Source organism: Psammomys obesus, unplaced genomic scaffold, assembly GCF_907164565.1.
Source record: "Psammomys obesus unplaced genomic scaffold, mPsaObe1.curated_primary_1811, whole genome shotgun sequence".
Lineage (NCBI taxonomy): Eukaryota > Metazoa > Chordata > Mammalia > Rodentia > Muridae > Psammomys > Psammomys obesus.
The window spans coordinates 523,865-546,932 of NW_026596406.1; the positions used below are offsets into that span (position 1 = coordinate 523,865).

The 23,068-nt window shown below is 52.3% G+C and overlaps 1 protein-coding gene across 1 annotated transcript; it reads left to right on the top strand.

Moving 5' to 3' along the window:
- The first annotated feature begins 2,429 nt into the window (after positions 1–2,429).
- Rusc2 (RUN and SH3 domain containing 2) lies at positions 2,430–23,068 on the top strand. The gene is made up of 12 exons (XM_055597598.1): positions 2,430–2,631; positions 10,351–12,423; positions 17,796–18,434; positions 18,629–18,814; positions 18,963–19,103; positions 19,779–19,855; positions 20,016–20,190; positions 20,280–20,385; positions 20,854–20,900; positions 21,260–22,073; positions 22,160–22,297; positions 22,377–23,068. Exons 2-12 carry the CDS (start codon positions 10,419–10,421, stop codon positions 22,576–22,578), a joined length of 4,530 nt encoding a protein of 1,509 aa, XP_055453573.1. The 5' UTR covers positions 2,430–2,631; positions 10,351–10,418; the 3' UTR covers positions 22,579–23,068.

The following is a 23,068-nucleotide window of genomic DNA, read 5'->3' on the forward strand; positions in this document are numbered from 1 at the left end:
TCGCTATACCTGTCTTCTTGTTCTTTGTGTTAGAGGCTGTCCTCAAACGTCTAGTGTTCGTTAGCTCTAGATTTGTATCTAAGAATGAAGCATTAGGGGGAGCTGCTCTTCCAGAGGTCCTGAGTTCAGTTCCCAGCAGCGACACGGTGGCTCCCGACCCTCTACATTGAGATCTGGTGCCCTCTGCTGGGCTGCAGGCTCACATTGTGTATATGTGTGTACAGAACACTGTGTACATAACAAATCTTTAAAAGAGAATGAATGAAGCATTAGGAGTAGAGAGATGGTCTGTAACTGAAGGCACTAACTGCTGTTCCAGAGGACCTGGCTTAGTTCCTAGCATCCACACAGCAGTTCACAATTTTGGAGATTCAGCAGCATCTTCTGGCCTTCTTGGACAGCAGGCATGCAGGAGGGTCGGGAAGTGAGAGCGTGCTCCATGGCGTGCCGCCGACTCACAGGAAGCTCTGACTGTGTGAGCACTGCAGTCAGTCCTGCCAAACGCTGGGCAGCCTGCTCAGTGCTTGACTTGGCCTCACAGAAGTTTCAAGGACAAAGGCACTGGGCCCAGAGTGCTCAGACGAATCAACTAGTACTCCATGCCCTTGACCACAGATGGTGTTGCTTAACCTACACCAAGCCCCTGAGGTCTGCATCAACCCCAAAGAGGCAAGCACCCCAGTACCGTTTCGGCCATCCCAAGAGGACCAGTAATGGCTGCTTAATGCTGGAAGCCTCCCTTTTCCTTCTTCCCTTCTTCGTTGTTTTCGTTGTAGGATCAGGTCCTAGTGTCCCTCAAGCAAGTCAAGGTGAGAGGTGAGTCTTTGGCCGCAGGAAATACACAGGCCTCATGAGGCATGGAAGAAGCAAGAAAGGGGTATAGATGAGTGTGATGGCACACACCTGTAATCTAAGCACTCAGGCGGCTGAGGCAGAAGGATTGCTACACGTTTGAGATTAACCTGGACGGTCCAGTGAGTCAGAGACATCCCTGGGCTACATATGGCAAGACCTTGTCTCCAGAAAGCCAAGAAGAAAGGAAAGAAAGTTAGCTCCTCCTTGAGGCCTGAACTCTAGCAGTCAGCCCTCCACAGATTCAACCAACTATGGAGTAGAAATATTCAGGGAAGAGGCTGGGGGGATGGCTTACAAACAGAGAGCTTGCCTGGCATACATAAAGCCATCAGTTCAGTCCGTCAGTTCTGGAAGGGGGTGAGGGAGAGAAAGGAAAGAAAACGAAACTGATTTTCAGATCGAAAATCAAGTGGGTGACGAGACTGGTGCCTGGGAACCACCAAGCCCACCAGGGGAGCAGCTGTGTGGTCGGTTGGGTTTTTTTGTGGGGTTTTTGAGATAGGGTCTCTCGCTATACTTCTGACCACCCTGGAATTCGGTGTGAAGAGCAGGCTGGCCTCCAACTCGCAGAGATCTGCCTGCCTCTGCCTCCCGAGTGCTGGGGTTACAGGCGTGTGGCACCGTGCCTGGCCTGAAAGCTGCTGCTGCACAAATGTGCAGAGATGACATTACCACTTGCCATTCATCTGGCTCGTGCATGGCCCACTACTGCGAATTATTCTCACAGACTGGCCCAGAACCTGAGCAAGGAAGAGATGGAAGGTTCAGTAGGTCTACAAGCAAAACAGAAATTTTTCTTAGACCTGAGAAATCAACCTCTTTTTTGCCTCCCTTTCTCTGGGAGAAGGAGCTTTCTGGAAGCTCCTCCTGGTTAAAGAGATTCCACTGCCTTACAGCTCTGGTTGAACACAAGTCAGCAAGGACCAAAAACTAATGTGAAAGGCCCAGCTCTGCCTCAACTGAAGAGTTAGGGAGTTCTGCAGCGACCCGGTCTGTGCGGCGCCCACCACCTGCTCAGAGAGGCCCGCTGTGGCCTCGTCTGTTGAGAACGGAGTGCGCCCTGACTGGGCTTCAGGAAAGGCGCCTGCTGTTTTGCTGGTGGAATGAAGATGGGTCGTTGGGGGGGGCTTGTTTTGTTTCTGTGTGTGTTTTTGTAGCCTTTGGGCGGGGCTTCCAAAATCCCCTCTCAGGCTGACTCTCCGCCCTAGCCCAGCTGGAAACTTAACTAATGGAGAAGCTGGGAAACAAGCAGTCATTCAGAGGAGAGGAGAGGGGGACGGGCTTCTGGCCCAGCTCAAAGGAGCGGCCTGAGAGGGGAAGGAAGGAAGGAAGCTCTGCCCAGACTTCTCTCAACACCGAGGCCCGGGAGAAGCTCGGCTCGGCGCGCCCTAGAGAGTCAGCCTCCTCCAGCACCCACTGCCCTCTGTGGCTCTCTCTCCACGCCCCCTCCCCCCAGGCTAAGCATGCTCGGGAACCGACCGGGAAGCTGAGTGACTATACTGTGGGCTTGCCTGCTCCTTTCCCTCCCCCTTAGCAGCAACGTCACCGCAGCCCAGCAGCCGCGGCAGCGGCAGCAGCGAGAAGACAGGCTGAGATTGCGCAGCCTCTCTGCATTAGCTAGGATGCCATTGTATTAGCAGAAGTCAGATCTTAGAAAACCAGCCTGATACCCCTGTGCGATCGGCCAGTGATTCAGCTGAGATTGTCAAGGTAGAGCTTGGCGGGCGCGCAAAAGGAGCGGGAGCCACCGAGTGCACCTCGAGGCTCCTTGCAGAGGTATGGCTCGGGGTGGGGTGGGGGTGGGGTGGCCGCTAGGCAGAGGCAGGATCATCAGCATCTGGGCTCTGGTTCCCGAAGGTTGGCTTTGTCCTTTGGAAAGGGAAAGTACCCCAGCATGGGCAAACTCCTCTCTGCATGCACGGGCCGGGGAAAGGAAGAGGCTTGAGCTAATGCTGTATGTGCTATTTGATCAAGAAACAAGATCGTTTTCTTCCTTTCTGGGTATTTCTAATGAAGCTGCTGAAGCTGCAGTTGTCAGATCTGGACACAAAGGCTGGATGGGTGGAGACACCTCTACAGCTATGGGAAGTTTATGCCTAAAACCATGCACGGGGGTTCACAAATTTTTATCAAGAAGGCTGGATGGCCGTGTGCGTGTGTGCGTGTGTGCACACAGACATGTCCTTCTGCTACGGTAGAAGCGGCTAAGCTCCAGGTTTGGAGGCAGTAAGAAAGGATGTTGACCAAATGCCGCCCAGTGTGTGGAGAGAGGGACATTGCAATGCTGAAGGCACCTGACCTGTTCTGCTCAGCTCTCTCATACAGAGCAGCTTCCTGGCGCACACCAATGCTTTCCAGTCCACCATCCTGCCCTAGAGAAAGCCCAGGGAGGGACCTCCGGTCAAGGTCAGATTACTAAAGAATAGCAGTGAGTGCCTTTGCTCTCCCTGCTAGCTCTGAAGAAACCAAAAACCAAGGGCCAAGGTTCAGTGACAACAGAATGACGACAGAAACCTTTCTTCTGGAGTTTTCTTGCCCACCATTGCCCTGTTGCCAGCCAGTTAGACAGGGTGGTCAGTTCTGTTTCCGTCATCCACCTTGGAAGAGAGCACAAAACATGAAAGCAGACGTAAGTTCTACAGTGTGTAAATAGGCAGTTTGGGAGGTCAGTGTTGTGAGAATCTGTAAGTTCCCAGAAAGTCAAGGAGTGAACAGCAGGCTGAACCATGCATGGGCAGGATGGGGCAGGTGAGCCTGGGAGTTGGGACGAGGGCAGGAAGCAGGACTGACCAGTGCTGTGAGAACTTGGGGTTGGAAGTAGGAAGGGGCTGTGGTTCAGGGTAATTGGTAGAGCCTACAGAAGTAGACACCACAGTTAGCCCCTCTGTCCAGGAAAGGCAGGGGCAGAAGCTGTGGGCAATGAAAGGGCTTTAGGAGAAGGGTGTGACCTCGGGCATCTTGACAAAGAGTTGTAGCCATCCTTGAGAACTGACATTTTGAATCCATTTCAACTGTTAATTGTGAGCAAACCACCTATACCCTGAGGCCTCTGTTTTTTAATTGGGCATGATGACATGTAGCTCTAGCCGCAGTATTTAGGAGGCAGAGGCGGGCAGACCTATATAAGGATTTATTTGAGGCCAGCCTGGTCTATATGACAAGTTCCAGGCCAGTCAGAGTTACAAATTGAGATCCTGCCTCAAAACTAAACAAAAATTGCTTTTTGTTTTTTGGGGGGTCGTGCATGCCTTTAATCATAGCACTCAGGAGGCAGAGGCGGGTGGATCTCTGAGTTTAAGAACAGTCTGGTCTACAGAGCCAGTTTTAGGACAGCCTGGGCTACCCAGAGAAACCCTGTCTTGAAAAAGAAAACAATGAGAATACTTACGCATCTTTGGGGATGTTAGGATGGACTTAGAGGTGACATAAGCGCACCTGACATGTAATGCTTAATAACTGATCACTCATAATAGCAGCTGAGATAGGTAAGATAGATCAAGAGACGCCTGTAAGGGGTGAGCCAGGAAGGTGCTCTCAGAAAGCTTTCCCTGAATCTGTACATCTAGATTGCACGTCCTCATGCTGGCTGAGCCACTGCTGTCTCCCCAGTTAGGTATAACTAGAAGGCTCATCTTCTGTGAGAGTGTCCTCCTTCCTTTCTGTGTCTCTCCGTTTAATTAGGAACAGAAAGTATGAAGTGAGTTCATGGAGCTCAGTGTCCTCTTCACTTATGGCAACAGTATTCTTTGTCTTGATACTAGTTTAAGTCACTCCCAGAAAAGAAATCTTAGACATCTCGACATGCTCATTTGTACTTTGTGCAGGGTTTGAAGCAGAGTCAAATACCTTATTACATTACTCCTCTTTGTCTTTGCTTGTCTGAGTCAGTCTCCTGTAGCCCAGGTTAGTTTGAACTGACTAGCTCAGGCTAGCCTTGAACTCTTAACCTTTCTTCCTACTCTGCAGAGTTGGGATTATAGATATGTGTCACAACTCCCAGCTTTCATTTCATTCTTAACTGATTTTTTTAAATGTTCAAAAATTAGGGTTCTTGGATCCCATCTTAATTCTGTTATTTGTTTGCTTGTTTACTTATTTGCAGAGTACACTGGCACTGAGCCATATCTCTGGGCCCCTCTTCTTCTGCTTTAAAAGAAATATATGTGAGTGAGTGTTTTGCCTGTGTGTATGTGTGTCTGTATGTATGCATGTATGCATGCCATATGCTTGGTACCCACAGAGATCAAAGGAGAGAATTGGATATCTTGGGACTGGAATTTGGTTTGGTTGTGAGCCACCATGTGAGTGCCAGGAACTGAACCTGGGTCCTCCGTGAGCAACAAGCATTTTTGGACCACGGTGTCACTCTCTCCCTTTCATTACTTTTTATTCTGAAATAGAGTTACACAAAATGATGCATTGTGCAGACTGTCTTGAACTCACTTGGTACCCCGTGCAGTCCTTGAACTGTAATCTTCCTGGGTACCTGTGCCACCAGACCTAGCTTTCTAAGTTTTAAAATGAGATGACCCCGCCTCCTTGGATACCTGTGACAGCCCATGGGCTGCGGCATGCATAGTGAAAAGGTGCAGCTGGGCTCCGTGACTGGTCCACCCTACCAGGCCTGAGGGTCAGTCCCTAGCAAAGAGGGGTACTTTGTGAAAATGGGACCAAGAGCCAGGTATGGTGACACACCCCTTTAATCCCAGCTCCCAGGAGGTGGAGGCAAGGCCAGCTTGAGCTACACACACCCTTAAACAGGTTTACCGCTTACAGACCTAAGGAAAATGTGCAGATGCTCATTCTTCCTAGCAGCCAATACTGAAGGGTCAGGGTGGGATGGAGGGACTCAGACAGACAGATCTCTAAACCATAGATTTAGAGAAAACATTGCAAGAAAGATGTCTGATATATAATTTATATTTGGCAGAATAAATTGCAGCTCAGTAATAAGGATTTTTTTTTTTTAATGAGTAAAACAGTCCACTTCCAGGTTCTAAGTTCTAGTGCTACAGATTTAATTTTGTGTCTGACCTCTGACCTGCATTCTAGTCTGGAAGAGAGATATAAAACAACTGTCAGCATCCTCCCATGTGTACACTCTGTACATTTGCTTTTCCACAAATGTATGTAGGAGCCATTCTGTGGGCTAAAACATTCTCTCCCCTCTCTCGGCTGTCTGGCTGACCTGGAACTCAGAGGCCTCTGCCTGCCTCTGCCTCCCTAGTGCTGAGATTAAAGGTGTGCACCACCACAGCCTGGCTTCTTTTCTTTTTGTTCTGTTTTTGAGTTTTGGGTTTTTTGGGTTTTGGTTTTTTTGTTAGTTTGTTTGTTTGCTTGCTTGCTTTGTTTTGTTTTGTTTTTATTTTCAAGACAGGGTTTCTCTGTGTAGCCCTAGCTGTCCTGTACCTCACTCTGTAGACCAGGCTGGCCTTGAGTTTAGAGAGCCTCCTGCCTCTGCCTCCTGAGTGCTGGGATTAAGGGTGTATACCCCCACCTCTCCTCTTTCTCTGCTTTCTTTCCTTTCTTTTTTTTTTTCTTTTTCTTTTTTCCTAACTCTGTTACTTGTGAATGTCTCCTGAACATGGTGCCTTAAAGGAGATTGGGCACCCACTGAAGGTCAAGGACAGCTTCGTCCCAGGTGCCTTCTTTTTATTACTATTAATAACTTTTGATTGATTCTTTGTGAATTTCACATCATTCACCACAGTCCCACTCACCTCCTATCTCTTCATACCTGCCCTTCGCTCTTATAACCTCCCCCCCCAAAAGAAAAAAAATCTCATTGTGGAAGCTGTAGTGTGTCACACAATACACCATTTTGTCTACACTTTTTTACTTGCAGATGTTCATTGCAATGAGCCGCTGGTCTGGTTCGAGGCCTCTGGCTTCTGCCGCACCATCAGTACTGGGTCCTCACCAGGACTCCTCTAGGACACCCTGTTGTTGCCCTGTGTCGTGGATCCTTGTGTGGGTTTTGGTTTTTGGTTTTTGAGACAAGATCTTCCTCTGTACACTTGGCTAGCCTGGAGTAGGCTTATTGAGATAGAATCCATATGCCAGTGTATTCACTGTCACAGAATATTCGTTATCAATGTCTGAGAGCAAAACAGTTTTGTCACCCTACAAAGATCTCCATCCGCCAGCCCTGGGAACTACGAATCTGCCTTCCATTGCAGTCAGTCTCCCTGTTACACATGTCGTAGGAACTATTCACCAGATAAGAGTCTTTTGTGGCAGCTTGTTCTTAATACTGTCTTTTAAGGTTCATTCGTGTTGCAGCATGCACTAGTGAGTCACTGCTTTTCCGTTGCATGTGTATATCACATTTTTACTCATTTTTAGCTGGTATATAAAATAATGGGAAATACATTCCATTTTACTTATCCATCCATTAGCTGACAGGTTTTGGAGTCTTGCCACTTTCTTGGTTGCTGCAGATGATGTTGTTGTGAGCATCTTTACACTAACTTCTCCGTTCCCTTCCGGTACAGTCCTAGAAGTGGGCTTGCTGGGTCTGAGGATGAGCCTCTGTAACGTTCTGAGGGACTGTCGGACGATTGTTTTTAAGGGCCTGAACAATACAATGCCCTCAGCCGTGTGTGAGGGTTCTCATTTCTCCATGCCATCATAGTACCTGCTGTTTCCTGTATATTTTGGGCTGGGCATCCTGTTGGGAGTGCAGTTGTATCTGGGCTTGTAGCTAGGGTTCTTACTCTCTTCATGACTAATGATATTGCCCATCTTTGCATCTTGCTAATACACATAGATTCAGTACTGGACATGGTGGCACATACTTTTAATTCCAGTTCTCTGTAGGCAGAGGCAGGTAGATTTATGTGAGTTCAAAACTAGCCTTGTCTACATTGTGGGTCCAAGACCAGCCAGAGATACATAGGGAGGCCTTTCTCAAAAGAGAAAAAAGAAAGAAATTGTGAGAGTTCTTTGTGTACTTTGACTGGAAACTGCTGTCAGAAGTATGGTTATAAAATAGTTTCTCCCACTCTGTGGGCTGGCTCTTCACTTTCATATGTATGTCTGAGGGAATGCCTGTAGGCCAGGTCAGCGTCAGGGGTCATTCCTCGGGACCTTGTTTCTGAGGCAGGCTCTCTCACTGGCCTGGGGTTCATGAAGCAGGCTAAGTTGGCCAGAGAGTCCTAAGAAGTTGCCCGCCTTTGCCTCTCAGTGGTGGGCTCCCAAGTGTGCACGCTGTGCCCTGCTTTCTTAATACATGTTCTGGGGGTCAAATTCAGGTTGTCATGCTCGTGTGGCCGGCACTGAGAACTGGCCTATCTTCGTGGCTCAGTTTTTACCTTTTTAGGGGTAACCTTAGAAGCAGAGGTGTTTAACCGTGGGTTAGGCTTCCCAAGTCTTACTCTTGGTGCTGACAGTGTGGCCTAGGGGGGAGAGTTTTTGCTTGGCATACATGAACCCTGGGTTAAGTTCTCAGTGCCATGTGAACTGGCCATGGTGATCCTTGCACACGGAGGCTGGAAGACCAGGAATTCAAGGTCACCCTCCGCTAGGTATGGATTTGGAGACCACACTATGATACATGAGATAGGTCTGTCTCAAAAAAATTTTTTATTCTTATTTTTTCTTCTATAACTCTTAATCCTGTCACTTAGTTTAACTTCTCTAGCTTTTGCCTTCCCACATCCAAGCTCAACACAATACGGCCTTACAAATCCAGCAAAGCAGACTTCCCCTCAGGAGTCATTTTAATGTGGTTTAACACACAAAATTGTAATATATAATCATGTTTAATTCTAGCTTACTGTAATTGTCCCTCGTGCATATAGTTACAGGACATTTGCATTTTTCCTTTTCTGTATTTCCTGTGCGTGTCCTTGGGCGTTTGTAACTTGCCTGGCGCTTTACTGTGTTCCTTTGGTCTAAATGAGTTAAACTGTGAGAAATCGGAGGTATCAAAGGTTCAGTTCAATGATTAAGAGAAAGTAAGTAAGGGATTTAGAGCCAGAGCAGGTAAAGGGAAAAAAGAGGAATCAGAAGGGAGTGGTGAGAGACTGACAGATCAGAAGTTAGTCATGGGGATCTTAGGAGAGACAGGGCCTAGATCTGACAGCTCAGGAAGTGAGAGTTTGAGGGCCAAGAGACCAGAGGACCTCACAGCTGAGAGAACTTTACTCTTTAGAGGTAAAGCTTGGATGGAGACTTTCTAGAAGGTTCTAGGCCACTGGTTCTCAACACGTGGGCCACGACCCCCTTTCAGAGGGTTGCACATCAGATACCCTGCACATCATTGCACATGAGCACGCTGTGACCCATAACAGCAGCAAAATCACAGTAATGAAGTAGCACAAAATGATCGTATGTTTGGGGTCACCACAGCATGAGAACTATATTAAGGGGTGCAGCATTAGGAAGGTTGAGAACCACAGCTCTAGGCTAAATCAAAGCCAAATTGGGGCACTTTAAAGGTTCTGACCTCTGACCTAAACAAGCATCAGGGCTGTATTGGGCCCCATGTCTGCCAGGTCTTGTGTAAGGTGTGACAGAGTGATGTAATGGGGATAAGAGCGGCCACACGCAGCCCACGGGAGGGAGGTGTTGGCATCACCATACTTGCAGCCACGTAACGCCCCTCCACTGTGTTTCTGAAGCTCTGCTGCAGTGGCTGGGTATTTATAACCAGGGACACACATTCCAGGCTTCACAGAGGCCAGAAGGGTCAGGCTGACAGTCTGCAGTCAGCTGGTACAGTATGTTTTGAGATAATTTCTCACAAAATTAAAGCTGATCTGTGTGAGTATATAAGTCCAAATTTTCCCCCATGCCACAGCGGCATAGCATCTTGTGCTGTCCAGACATCCTTCATGGGTTTTTCTTAGTTATGTCACTATTCCACCTCTGTGGATGTGTGCGCATGTGCGTGTGTGTACAAACATATGCACACGAGAGAGAGAGAGAGAGAGAGAGAGAGAGAGAGAGAGAGAGATTAGTCATTATTTACTGCTTACAGAATGGGAAGGCCTGAGAGGTCCTTCAGCAGGTAAATACGCTTGCCGCCAAACCTGACAACCTGAGTTCCCTCCCTGGAAATGAGATGGTGGCAGGAGAGAACAGAACTCCCACAGTTTCCCTCCGACCTCTGCGCACACACTGTGGCACACACGCATACAAGCACACACCGTCTAAATCAATAAAGAGGTGTATGTAATTTTACAAATGAAGGGAGGGGAACAGTCCCTGAGCACCCTAGATTGCCATATGTGCCATCGAAAGAGGCCTGGCCTTTCTTGCATACACAGTGACCTTAAAATGAAGAGGCCCCCAGACCCTGGACCTGTGCCGTGCAGGGAGTGTTTGTAGCAGTACCCCACTATGTAGTTAGTCCCAGCTCTCACAGCTCCCCCTGGGCCCAGAGCCTGTATTCCTCTTGGATTCTTGTCCATCTGAAAATAATTTGGGGAAGGGCCTGTCCCTGATTTCCAGGGAGGTGACATTAGGTTCCCTTTCTTTTCCTCTTTCCAGGTGCCAAGCTCTCCTGATGAAATGTGTTCTGCCCCACTGGGCTCCAAAGGCAGTGTCTGGTGCTGTTGATGCCCTTGTTGGAACTTTCCAGAATGGATAGCCCCCCTAAGCTGACTGGAGAGACCCTCATCGTCCACCATATCCCCTTAGTGCACTGCCAAGTCCCAGACAGGCAGTGCCGTGGGGGGGCAGGTGCAGGAGGTGGGGGCACAAGGCCCAATCCCTTCTGCCCACCCGAGCTGGGCCTTGCTCAGCCTGACCAAGACCTGGGGCAGGCTGACTCCCTGCTGTTCAGCAGTCTGCGCTCGGCTCCAGGGCCGTCTGTGCGGTCTTCAGACAGCACCAAGAGTAGGAGTCGGGATGGAAGAGGCCCTGTGGCTCCCAAACGACACAATCCCTTCTTGGTGCAAGAAAGTATGGATGAGACAGGACTCGGTGACCTGTACGATGACAGCACTGGGGACAGTGCCACCCAGCAGTCCTTTCACCTGCATAGCACCGGCCAGCCCACCTTCCACCTGGCTTCTTTCCAGCTGCCACCGTCCGGCCCTGGGCTGGGCAGGCCATGGGTTACAACACGCAGTCGGCCTGGAGTGGTGGAGGGGCAGGAACAGGAGCCAGCGACAACCTTGGGTACCCAGAGCAGCTCCAGCCACTGCTGCCGGCCCGAGCTGGAAGCGGAGACGATGGAGCTGGATGAGTGTGGGGGACCTGGTGGGAGTGGCAGCGGAGGGGGAGCCAGGGACACCTCTGGCTTTTCCTTTGAACAAGAGTGGAAGCTCAGTTCAGATGAATCGCCAGGAAACCCTGGACAGCCTGGCTCGGGAGCCCGGCACTGCCACTACAGCAGCACGTCCAGTCAGTCCGAGGCAGCTGACCAGTCCATGGGCTGCGCCAGCGACTCATCCTGCACCAGTTCAGATGGTGTGCTGGTTACATTCAGCACCCTCTACAATAAGATGCATGGCAGCGCCCGTGCCAACCTCAACTCTGTCCCTCAGCCCTTCTGCAGCCACTCAGACCCTGGAGCCTTCTACCTGGACCTACAGCCCTCCCCAGCTGAGTCAAAAATGTCCTGTGAGTCCCACCACCCTGAAGATGGGGACAGGGAAGAGGGCTGTGGCTGTCCTCACGCCTCTTCTCCGGAGCTCGATGCCAACTGCAACTCCTACCGCCCACACTGTGAGCCCTGCCCGGCTGCAGCCGACCTCACAGCCTGCTTCCAGAGCCAGGCCCGCCTTGTGGTAGCCACACAGAATTACTATAAACTCGTCACCTGTGACCTGTCCTCGCAGTCCTCCCCAAGCCCAGCTGGCTCCTCCATCACCAGCTGCTCTGAAGAACACACCAAGATAAGTCCTCCACCAGGCCCTGGCTCAGGCCCAGATCCCAGCCAGCCCTCTGAGTATTACCTCTTCCAGAAGCCAGACGTGGAGCCAGAGGAGCACGTGCCAGTGGCTTCCTCAGCAGAAGCAGCGACTGCCATGGGCCCCCCTGTACTCGAAGGGCAGGTTTACACAAATGCTTCCCCCCCCAACCTCAGCACCGGCCGGCAGCGCTCTCGAAGCTATGATCGGAGCCTGGAGCGCAGTCCCCCTGTCCGCCTGGGCTCGCTGGAACGCATGCTGAGTTGCCCAGTGCGCTTAAGTGAGGGCCCTGCAGCCCTAACCGGGCCTGCCTCCCCACCCAGGAGGGTTACCTCTTTTGCTGAGTTGGCCAAAGGCCGGAAGAAAGCTGCAGGTTCTGGCTCCCCCCCGCTTCGGGCGAGCGTTGGAGAGTCTTCCCATGAGTCCCCACTCATCCAAGGAGCCTGGCAAGATAGGGCAGGCCCCCCTGATGAGGGCACTCGGTGTAGCCATAGCCTGCCATCCATGCCCTTGGGGCCAAGCCTGGACCTCCTTGGCCCAGAACCCTGGTCCACCCAAGTTTGTCAGGCCTCCCAGTCCAGTGAGATACTACTTCCTAGCCTCAGAGCTGCTGAGCAGGGCCCCTTGGCCCAGCTGATTGATCCTGGGCCTGCTCTCCCAGGGAGCCCAGCCAACAGCCATGCCCAGAGAGATGCAAGAGCTGACGGTAAGGAGCTGACAGAGTACCAGGCCATGCATGCACTCGGCACCAGTCTGGGCCTCTGGGGTCTGGCACAGTGCTGCCCCTGGCGGGGGTGGGGACCGGGAGAACAGACTGCCAAGTAGACAGATGATTGGTACTTGGAGACTGCTGTCCTGGAAAACCCTGAAGGAATTGCTGGAAGAGACAGGGCATGTGGTCAGTTGTAGACACCAGGGGATCTGCAGTATCTAAGACAAGTGAGGGAAAAAGAGTGGGTAACACCGGTTTATTCTTTGATCACTGGTGTAATCTTGCACTAAAGACCCTGAAACCTAGGCATGTGCCTTAGAAGGCTGAGGCAGGAGAGTTGCTTGAGGCCAGCCAGCATGGGCAACAAAATGAGACCACCCTTCTTTAAGAAAACAAAACAAACCCCAGAACTGAACCTTGACCCTTCAGCACCACGTGGCCTCCCTAAGCCAGGCCTTTATTTTGCATTTCAAGTAAGTATCTAATAGCAGGGTCTGCACTGCAGCGGTGCTCAAGAGACAATGTCCTCAAGGAGGGACATGCAAAGGGCCGGGGGCTAAGCCACTCAGAGTATCTCAGAGTGCTGTGTCTGGGAGGACTCAGCAGCTTACATTTAAGCCTGGAAGAAAGAGTAGGGGTAGATTTGTAGATGCCCTTCTAAGAACATTCTAGGCTCACAGAAGTCTGTACAAAAGCGCACAGGCTTGGAATCTTGGCTTTCCAGGAACTGCAGGAGACTAATTTAGCAGCCTGGAGGCTGGGGGTGAAACAAAGGACTTTCGTCAGGAGAGCCTCTGTGCTGCTGTTGTTTGGTTCTCTCTTCCGCTTGCTCTGCGGCACGTTTTGACTCGCACTTTGGAAAGATCCTTGGTGGTTTGGGTAGACGCTGTGGAGAAGGTCTTCCTGACAGAGACTGCCAAAGTTACTAGACTGAGAAAGTCACTAAGACTAGAACGTTCCTGGACCAAGAGTAGCCTCTGTGTGTCCCAAGCTGCCGCTTTGTTTGCTCAGCCAGGGACACAGTGAGACCCTATCTCGGGGAGGGAAGAAAGGAGGGAATGGTAGTTAAAACTGGTCATCCGGGAAGAATGTGTGGAAGTGTAAAGTAAATAAGAGCAGCGCCTGGGGTACTGTGGTTTAAGGAGATGAAGCTGGGCTGGTGGGCACATCTGTAATTTCGGCATTAAGGAGGTGGAGGCTGGAGAATCAGTCAGGAGTTGAGATTGGGCCAATGAGAGGCCCTGCAGGTACTCAGCCCTTACAGTTGGACCTGGCCACCTGAATTCAATCCTTAGAATTCAGATAAGCGTGAACGGAAAGAAACAGCTCCGCACAGCGGCCCTCAGACTCCACGCATGTACATGCACACATACAGTGGCGATTAAAATTTGTATTTTACCCAGGTGTGGTGGCCCACACCTTTATTCCCAGCACTCAGGAGGCAGAGGCGGGTGGATCTCTGTTTGAGGTCAGTTTGTTCTACATAGCAAATTCCAGGCCAGCCAGGGCTACATTGTCTCAATTTGTTTAAATATTTTAAAAGGGGTCTAGAGAGGTGGCACCTTGTCAGTTATTACAGTTGCCACACTCAAAACCTGCAAATACCACAAATGCCTGGTAGGCATGGCAGTCCACAGAAGACAGAGGCAGGGCTATCCAAAACCAGCTAACTGTCAGCACTGGCCATCTCCAAGAGCTCTGGGTTTGACTGAGATGCCCTGCTTCAATGAATAAGGAAGATGAGTAATCAAGGACGATTCCCAGTATCAACCTGGAGCCTCCACAAGTACTCACACATACAAACACACATGCATGCACACGCACACACATGCACACACCACATAGAAAAGAAAATGGGAAAGGAAAGAGAAAAAGAGATAGAAGGAGAGGGCCAGTCAGTAAAGAATTTTTACTGTACTAAAATTTTTAAAGAAATTTTTAATTTTTTTAATTTAAATATTTTTATTTAGTCAGTTAGATGGTTCAGCCAGTAAAGGCATTTGCCAACAGGTTGTTTGATCCTGAACTCTACATGGTAGAAGGAAAAAGTTACCAGCAGAGCCTCATTCCCAGGACCCAGCGCAATTTTTCTACTGAGGCAGGTCTCCAGAGACCCGTCCCGGGTCTTCTCCCTGGATTCTGTACACCCTTTTTAAACTTAGCACATGAGGTCATTGAATTATGAGTGGCCAAGGAAAAACCAGTTTGGGAATGACAGGAAAAAGCTGAAATGCCTCCTGAGGACTTGATGAGCAGGGTCGACATTCAGAAAAGGGGGTCTTGCCAAATCCTGATAGAACAAAACTAATAAAGCAGAGGTCTCCTTGAGCTGATTTTGGGCATGTAATTGATTACAAAATGTGAGTCAGCAGTTTCCAAAGACATGCACAGAGGTAAAGACAGATGTGCTGGCATGTCCCAGCAGAGCTGATAGCCTCCCCTGACACCGTGAGCACTGACTGGCTTCCCGGGGACTCAGGAGCTGGGCTGCACCCACGTTCATGATGCACTGTGGTCTCTGCTGAGTCCTCTTAAGAACCTTCTCAGAGAAAAGGGAGAAACCTTGTTGGGTATTCGCAGACGGTAGAACTAACCCCTGCTCTAAACTCATTCTTCTGCCCCACGCCATATCTTGAGAACAGCGAGGAGGATCTGAGTTTGGGGTCTCCCCCTGCGTCTGCCTCTGTGCTCGGATGGTAGACACATGCAGCAGAGGACAGCGTTTTCTTTTTTGTTTTGTTTTTGAGATAGGGTTTCTCTGTGTAGCCCTGACTGTTGTAGAAACTCTAAACCAGGTTCTCCTCAAATTCAGAAATCCACCTGCCTCTGCCTCTCCAGTGCTGGGATTAAAGGCATGTGCCACCAACGCCACCCAGCAGGTTTTATTGTTGTTGTTGTTTGTGTTTTAAAGATTTATTTATTTATTATGTATACAATATTCTGTCTGCATGTACACCTGCACACCAGACGAGGGCATTAGGTATCATTATAGATGGTTGTGAGCCACCATGTGATTGCTGAGAATTGAACTCAGGACCCCTAGAAGAGCAGCTAGTGCTCTTAACCTCTGAGCCATCTCTCCAGCCCCCTCCCAGCAGTTTTTTGTTTGGTTTTTGTTTTGTTTTTGCAGTATTTTCTTAAAGAGTAGGACTAAATAGATGATTCAGATATATTCTATCTAAATGCTAATGAAGCTGTCATTGTCATAAAGCTCTGGTTGAGAAGAGTCAGTTCAGCCTTGAAGTGTGGTTAAGTGGAAGGAAGATAGGCCTCATATTTCTGTACTTGTACCTAATAGACTGTACTTTAAAATGGGGCTAGAGGGAAGAAGACTGCAGTGAGCTCAGTACAGGGCCTGCCTAGGTACAGTAGACTAAATTCAGTCCCCAGTAGGGAGAGGAGAATTCGTGAGACTGGCTACTGTGAGAATTTGAGGAGAGAGCCACCTAACTTATGGAAGCTATGGGTACCTACATGCCTGAGAACATTGTCTTTATTCTTTGACCAATAATCACAGGAGATAAGATAAATTTATTTTTCAGAAAATTAGATTTATATAAGGTGATTTGAGATAGAGATTCATTCATTTAACTGTTTGGTCCCTACTTTCCCAGAAATCCTGTGATAAGTAACAGGAAGCACACGAAGAAACAATTTCTGGGGCCAGGGAGATAGCTCCGAGGTTAAGAGCACTGGCTGTTCTTCCCAAGGTCCTGAGTTCAATTCCCACCAATCACATGGTGGCTCACAACCATCTATAGTGGGATCTGGTGCCCTCTTCTGGCATGCAGGCAGAACGCTGCATAAATGATAAGTAAATCTTTAAAAATATTTTTTTTTTCCAACCCTTTAAAAGAAAGAAATGAAACAGGGTGAGAGGCCTCCTTGGCCAGAGGTCTGACCAGGAAGGGTGGTGCTAGGGTCTCAGGCAGGGACAGGGCCCCCGATGCTAATGAATATGGTCTGATAAAGGGCTGGCTGCAGTGTGACTGGAACTTAGCAGGAGGGTGAGTGTCCTCTGGGCGCTGAGGCTGGGAGGACGCAGTTTGACAGTCTCCCCTGAGCGTGATTCTCAGACACTTCCCTGAGGCTGTGTCCCCATCCCTCGTGACTCACTGATGGAAAGAAGAAAGAGCCTGGCAAACCCAGCCTGACGTCACTGCATGTTGTTCTGTGATGCTGTGGAGAACACTGGCCCACAAAGCCAGACTCCGGCCAGGGCAAAACTCTGCCTCTGCTGTTTCCTGTTGAGTGACCTTAACTTGAAACAGTGACTTAAAGCCTGTAAACTTTCCTGACCTATGTGTAGCAGGGTGGCTCATATTTGTAACTCCAACCCTTGGAGGTTGAGGCAAGGTCAATCTTAGCCACATAGCAAGTTCAAAGTCAGCCTGAACTACATGAGAGCCTGTCTCAAAACAAAAGTAAATAAGTTGAGTCTCTTGATCTGTTGAGAAATGAATTCCTGCCTGTTAGAGTTGAGCCACGCCCAGGGGCCCAGGCCCTGTAAGCGTATGTGGCGCCACCTTGTGTTCATTCCAATATCTGCAGTGCGAGCAGTGTTTTCGTTAGGTGAGCGAGCAGTTCATTAACAAATGCGGTGGCACCCTGCACTGTTCTGGACCTCAGTTTTAAGGAACACTGACCTGAACACTTGCTGGAAAACAAAAAAGCAGAGCTGGATAACACATCCCTTTTCAGGGAAAATAGACATAGCTGTTGAAGTTCCCGTGAGAGGATCGTGGAGAGCAGGATCGTGGCTGCGTAGAGACAGAAAGGCTGGTTTGGCTGCAAGTGTCTTGCTGCTGTATTTGCTCAGAACTAAGGGGTGTGTGAGTGAGTGGATGAGGGTGATGGGTAGGTAGGAGCTTGAGGTTAGCAACTCTGGGAGTCTGTAAGCGGCTCTACAATTGACAGAAATGGAAAGGCATCAGGAAGAGCAGGCAGATAGATGACAGTAGACACGGCTTGGGAGCCGTCTTTCTAGCAAGGCTGTTTTTGTTTAAAATAAGAGCAAAGCCCCACAGCAGGGCGGTCAAGAAGGCGAACTTCAAGCTGTGGGCTCGGAAGCCGTCTGTGTGAAAGGCTGAAATACAACCCCCTTTGCAAGAAAGGCTGTGCTCTGTGAGGTAGCACCTTAACACCTCTGGCGTTCAGAGGGTGGAGAGGCAGAAGACAGTCCAGACGACAAGGCGCATGGTGTGTTTACAAGGAGGAGCAGGGTCCCTCCACCTGTTCCTGTCAGGCCCGTGAGCCCAGGCTTGCCCGTAGTTTCCGTGGGGTATCGTCTGCTGGCCCTGCTTGTCTTCTCCTCATGCAGGTTTCAGTGTCTCTGTCTCAGTGCTTCTCCATTCCTGTCGCTGCAGGGGGTGGCACTGAAAGCCGGCCGATCCTTCGCTACAGTAAGGAGCAGAGGCCAACCTCGCTGCCCATCCAGCCCTTTGTGTTCCAGCATCACTTCCCGAAGCAGCTGGCCAAGGCCCGGGCCCTCCACAGCCTCTCCCAACTCTACAGCCTCTCGGGCTGCGGCCGGGCACAGCAGCCTGCCACGCTGGTCATCTCCACTGCTCAGGGCCCAGCCCCAGCTCCCTCAGAAGAGCCACAGGCATTCACATCCCAGACCACTGGCGGAGGTGCCAGAAAAGCTGGGCCTGAAGTGGAGACCTCCAGGCCATCACCCCTGGGAAGCTACTCCCCAGTCCGGAGTGCAGGCCCCTTTGGGCCTAGCACTGACTCATCTGCCTCTACCTCCTGCTCCCCCGCTCCTGAGCAGGCCACAGCAGCAGAAAGTCTGCCCCCATGGGGCTACACCTGCCCCACTGTTCGGCCTGCCATCTCCCAGCAGCCACAGAAGGAGGACCAGAAGGTTCCGACCTTGGCTGAGTACCGACTTCATGGCACAGGAAGCTTGCCACCTCTGGGCTCCTGGAGGTCTGGCTTTACCCGGGCAGAGAGTCTGGCTCGAGGAGGTGGTGAGGGCAGCATGGCCTCCAGGTCCAGCAATGGTATGCATCCGCAGCCCAAGCAATCCCCCCTCTCCTTTGAATGGTCTCGTATGCTTTCTGCAGGGGCCACATCCACAGTGTCTACAGATGTCTGACACATCCCCCTAGCCCTAGCATTCATTCTATGCGGGCCGCCGTGGGGACATGAAAGGCTATCTCCTTTTAACTCTCCCTCTCATCTGTTCTGCTTCCAGCCAACCACCTCTCCCCTCAAGCCCTCAAGTGGCGGGAATACAGAAGGAAGAACCCATTAGGGCCACCTGGTTTGTCAGGAAGTCTAGATCGAAGGCCACAGGAAGCTCTGCTGGCCCGCAGAAACCCCATCTCTGAGTTCCCCGGTTCTTTCGGCACTGCCAGCCATCTGAATTGCCGGCTGAATGGTGCGTGGCCAAGACCCCTGGTATACCCAGGGCTAGCTGGGAAGGGCGGGGGAAGGGACCAGTTAGCCTTAGAGGGTGTGAGGCACTCAGCTGAGCCAAGAACACTTGGGAAGAGCCTCTCGGGATATTGTTTTTCTCTTCTTTCCAGGTCAGGTTGCAAAGCCATTATCATTGACCTGCCCTGACCTCCAGGACCCCTTTTCCTTAACTGAGAAGCCTCCAGCTGAGTTTTGTCTGTCTCCAGATGGCAACTCAGAAGCCATTTCCATTGATATACTTCAGAAAAAAGGTGCCTGTCGACACCCAGCCTGATCCAGGCATTGGTGTCATTACCTGCTGTCCCTGGTGCCCTGCTAGCTGACCCTCCAGAACACCTCTGTCTAAAGCCCAGATACCAACACAGGGGGCTGTGAGCGTTAGGGGAGAGCTGTGGTGTCGTGTTTGTATAGTGTGTGAGTGAGCGAAGGTCGTGTGCCAGGAACCTAGGAATCAGTCTCCGGCCCTCTCCTCAGCAGATCCAGCACACTGAAAGAGACTGACACAGGATTTTAGGTTTTGCTGGAGCCTGGCATGGTGGTGTGTGCCTTTTAGTCCTGGCACTTGGGAGGCAGAGCCGGTGGGTCTCAGTTCCGGCCAGGCTGGTCAGCTCTAGGACAGCCAGGGGTACATAGTGAGTCCCTGTCTTAAAACACTTGACTGGGCATGGTGGCAAACAACTTTAATCCCAGCACTTGTAAAATAAACAAGCTAAGTGTGGGCCAAGGGGCGGGAGCTTGACAGGGGACAAGGGAGAGTTGCTTGTAGAGCTAAGTGAGACACAAAGGTCAGCGAGGGGAGAGCCCTCCGTGAAGAGAAGAGCCAGCTACTGAGATGACAGGGCAGTGAGATGCTGGGTGGGTGGGACAGCTTCTTCCCACCAAGGGCTCAGCCTCCACTGGGTGAGTCTCATCAGTCTTCCTCACAGGGCTGGTAAAAGCTGTCAACACGGCTGTGGACCTTATCGTGGCCCATTTTGGCACAAGCCGGGACCCTGGCGTCAAGGTAGGGTGACTCGGCCTGTGTGCTGTCACTCCCCCTTGCTCTCTTGAATCCAGAGCCTGGAATTGGATCCCAGGGATGGAAATGGTCGGGGGGTGGGGGCAGGAGGGCTTAGCACTCGAGAACAGGTCAGGCTGCTCATTGCTGCCCTCTGTGTCTGCAGGCGAAGCTGGGGAACAGCTCTGTGAGCCCCAACGTCGGCCACCTGGTCCTCAAGTACTTGTGTCCTGCCGTCCAAGCTGTGCTGGAGGACGGGCTCAAGGCCTTCGTACTAGATGTGATCATTGGCCAGCGTAAAAACACGCCTTGGAGTGTGGTGGAGGCGTCCACGCAGCTAGGTAAACACTAGACCACAACGCTGGACTGCAGACTGAATTTAGGGCTCTGGAAGCTACAAGTGTGACCCTGAACCCTGTCTTCTCCCCAGGCCCGTCCACCAAGGTCTTGCATGGCCTTTCCAACAAAGTCAGCCAGTTCCCGGAGCTCACCAGCCACACCATGCGCTTCAACGCCTTCGTCCTCGGCCTGCTCAAGTGAGTGTGCGCAGTGGCTCGGCCGCCGCCCGCCGCCGCCGCCTCTGAGGGGCCGGCTGCCTGGCACCAGACAGGCGTGCTGCGGCGTCCGGACAGGCGCTGCACCACCGCCCTCGGTGCTCTTGCACGTTCACGAGCCCCTGTTCCGGGTCTGCAAACTGGGCCCCTCTCAGCCCCAGCTCTGCTTCCAGCTCCAGCCGCTCACTCCCCTTCCCCACAGCCTTTCCTCTCAGTGGTCACCCTCACCTATGCAGAGCACCTCCACCCGGAGGGGAGATCACTGACTTGTGAGCCTCGCTCGCCCCATTGACTTTCCAGAGTTGCAGTACAGGGTGACCCAGTACTGGGTGCAGCGCCCACCCGCATGCCCCTCTGTGCTCCTCCCTGTGTCTGCCCCTGAGCGCCCTGCTGGGGCCCCACTGTCTGCCCATACCCACCAGACTCACCCTTTGACCCGTCTTTCTGCAGCCTCCGGTCCCTGGAGTTCTGGTTTAATCACCTGTATAACCATGAAGGTAAGGCCCACACCTGCTCTGCCTTACCAGCTCGCTTCAGGAGGTTGGGGACCACGTGGCCTTTCCTTCTCAGTGTGGGGCCTCCGCTGGAGACCTTCCCCGGCTTCCACTTGACTTAGAGCTGCCGCCACGGCGGCAGACCGAGGCAGCCTAGCAGTTAGGGTGGCCATGAACCCTGGCACTTCTCTCTAAGCTCAGAGCTGCCATCTCAGGTGGTGGCTGTCTGCGCTGCGTCCTGTGCAACAGGCTTTGTGCAGACTGAGCAGCCTGCAGACGCGCGCGGTGGCTAGCACAGGTGCTTCTCCGTGCCCTCAGGCCGGGCGGACTTCTGTGTGTGACCTGGCCCTCTCTCTCCCTAGACGTCATCCAGACCCACTACCAGCCCTGGGGCTTCCTGCGTGCGGCTCACACGGTTTGCCCTGGCCTCTTTGAGGAGCTGCTGCTGCTGCTCCAGCCCTTGGCCCTGCTGCCCTTCAGCCTCGACCTGCTGTTCCAGCACCGGCTGCTGCAGAGCGGGCGGCGGCAGCGGCAGCACAAGGAACTGCTGCGCGTGTCCCAGGACCTGCTGCTGTCTGCACACTCAACCTTGCAGCTGGCCAGGGCCCGAGGCCGCGACGGCCCTGGAGACGTGGACAGGGCGGCCCCGGGGGAGCGGGTCAAGGGTGTGGGGGCCTCCGAGGGTGGAGAAGAGGACGAGGAAGACGCAGAAGAGGCGGCTGTGGTGGGGGGAGGCACGGAGCACGGCCGGTGGGCCCGAGGCCGTCAGGCCGGCTGGTGGTACCAGCTCATGCAGACCTCCCAGGTCTACGTCGAGGGCGCCGCCGAGGCCTCCAGATTCCCTCGCAGCAGCAGCAGTGGCAGTGAGAGAAAGAAAGGAGTAGGCAGTGGGGGGCCTTCCCAGGCCCCGCCGCCTCGGGAGGGGGTAGTGGAAGGGGCTGAGGCCTGCCCCGCCCCCGAGGAGGCCCTGGGCCAAGAAAGGGGCTGGCCTTTCTGGATGGGGAGCCCCCCTGACTCTGTGCTAGCGGAGCTGAGGCGCAGTCGGGAGAGGGAAGGGCCTGTTGCCCCACCAACGGAAAATGAGGAAGGGACCGCAGAGCCTCCCCCCGGGGGCATCAAGTGGGGGCACCTCTTTGGTTCTCGGAAAACTCCGCGGGAAGCCCGGCCTACAAACAGGTGAGAGCCGCTACTGGCTTAGGCAGTGGTGAGGCCCGCCCGGTGTGAACGGGGACACGGGCTGAATGGTCTGTTTTCTCCCCTAGGCTACCCTCGGACTGGCTGAGCCTAGACAAGTCTGTATTCCAGCTAGTGGCCCAGACGATGGGGGCCAGAAGGGAGCCGGAGCCCAGGGAGAACCCGCCGGAGCCCCGCTCTCCAGCCCCGCCCTCCAAACCTCCGTGGTACGGCCAGGGAGGTGGAGTACTGGGGAGCCAGCCTGGCTTTTTATAGGGCTTCTCTGACCACCGCTTGTTTCTCCAGCGAGGTGCAGGCACTGTGCCACCATCTGGCGACAGGCCCTGGACAACTGAGCTTCCACAAAGGAGATGTCCTCCAGGTGCTGGGCCCAGCCGGAGGAGACTGGCTGCGCTGCAGCCGCGGCACTGACACTGGCTTGGTACCGCTGGCCTATGTGACATTGACCCCAACTCCGAGTTCACCTCCTGGAAGCAGCCAACACTGAGGCCTTGTGCATGCTGGTGGCCTCAAGGACCCTCATTTCCCCCGAGACTCAGAGCCTGAGAGCCCTGCCCAAGCCCTCAGGCTTGGCTACAAAAGTAGACTGAGAGCTGGGGCCACGCACCCCCGTGCTGGCACCTGCTCCTCTGCGCAGTATTAATTACTCCTCAACTGTCCCAGCGACTTTGTCCGAACCTCCACCCAGGAAGCGAGGGGAGGGAGGGACACGGTGCCAGGCTGCAAAGATTTTTCCTGGCCCATTTGGGCCAACACTTCCATGGGTGTAGACAAGTCTGGAGGGAGGGGCCCAGAGGTCATTTGTAGGTTCACTAGGCTGAGGGATAGTGAGGGTGGTTAACAGTGTTGGGGCAGCCCCAAGCCTGCCGTGCTGTAAATAGGCAGTGGCCAGTGCCTGGTCGCCAGACAGGGAGGAACCAGGCTTCTGTTTGTGTATTTATTTATTTATTTATTTATTACACCTATTAATAAAAGGT

Bases quoted from the DNA above. Each gene is read 5' to 3' on its own strand.
- Rusc2 (XM_055597598.1), top strand. From the start codon at position 10,419: ATGCCCTTGTTGGAACTTTCCAGAATGGATAGCCCCCCTAAGCTGACT. The intron at 20,386-20,853 runs GTGAGTGTGCGC...GTCTTTCTGCAG, and splicing joins TTCGTCCTCGGCCTGCTCAA to CCTCCGGTCCCTGGAGTTCT. The intron at 22,074-22,159 runs GTGAGAGCCGCT...TTTCTCCCCTAG, and splicing joins GAAGCCCGGCCTACAAACAG to GCTACCCTCGGACTGGCTGA.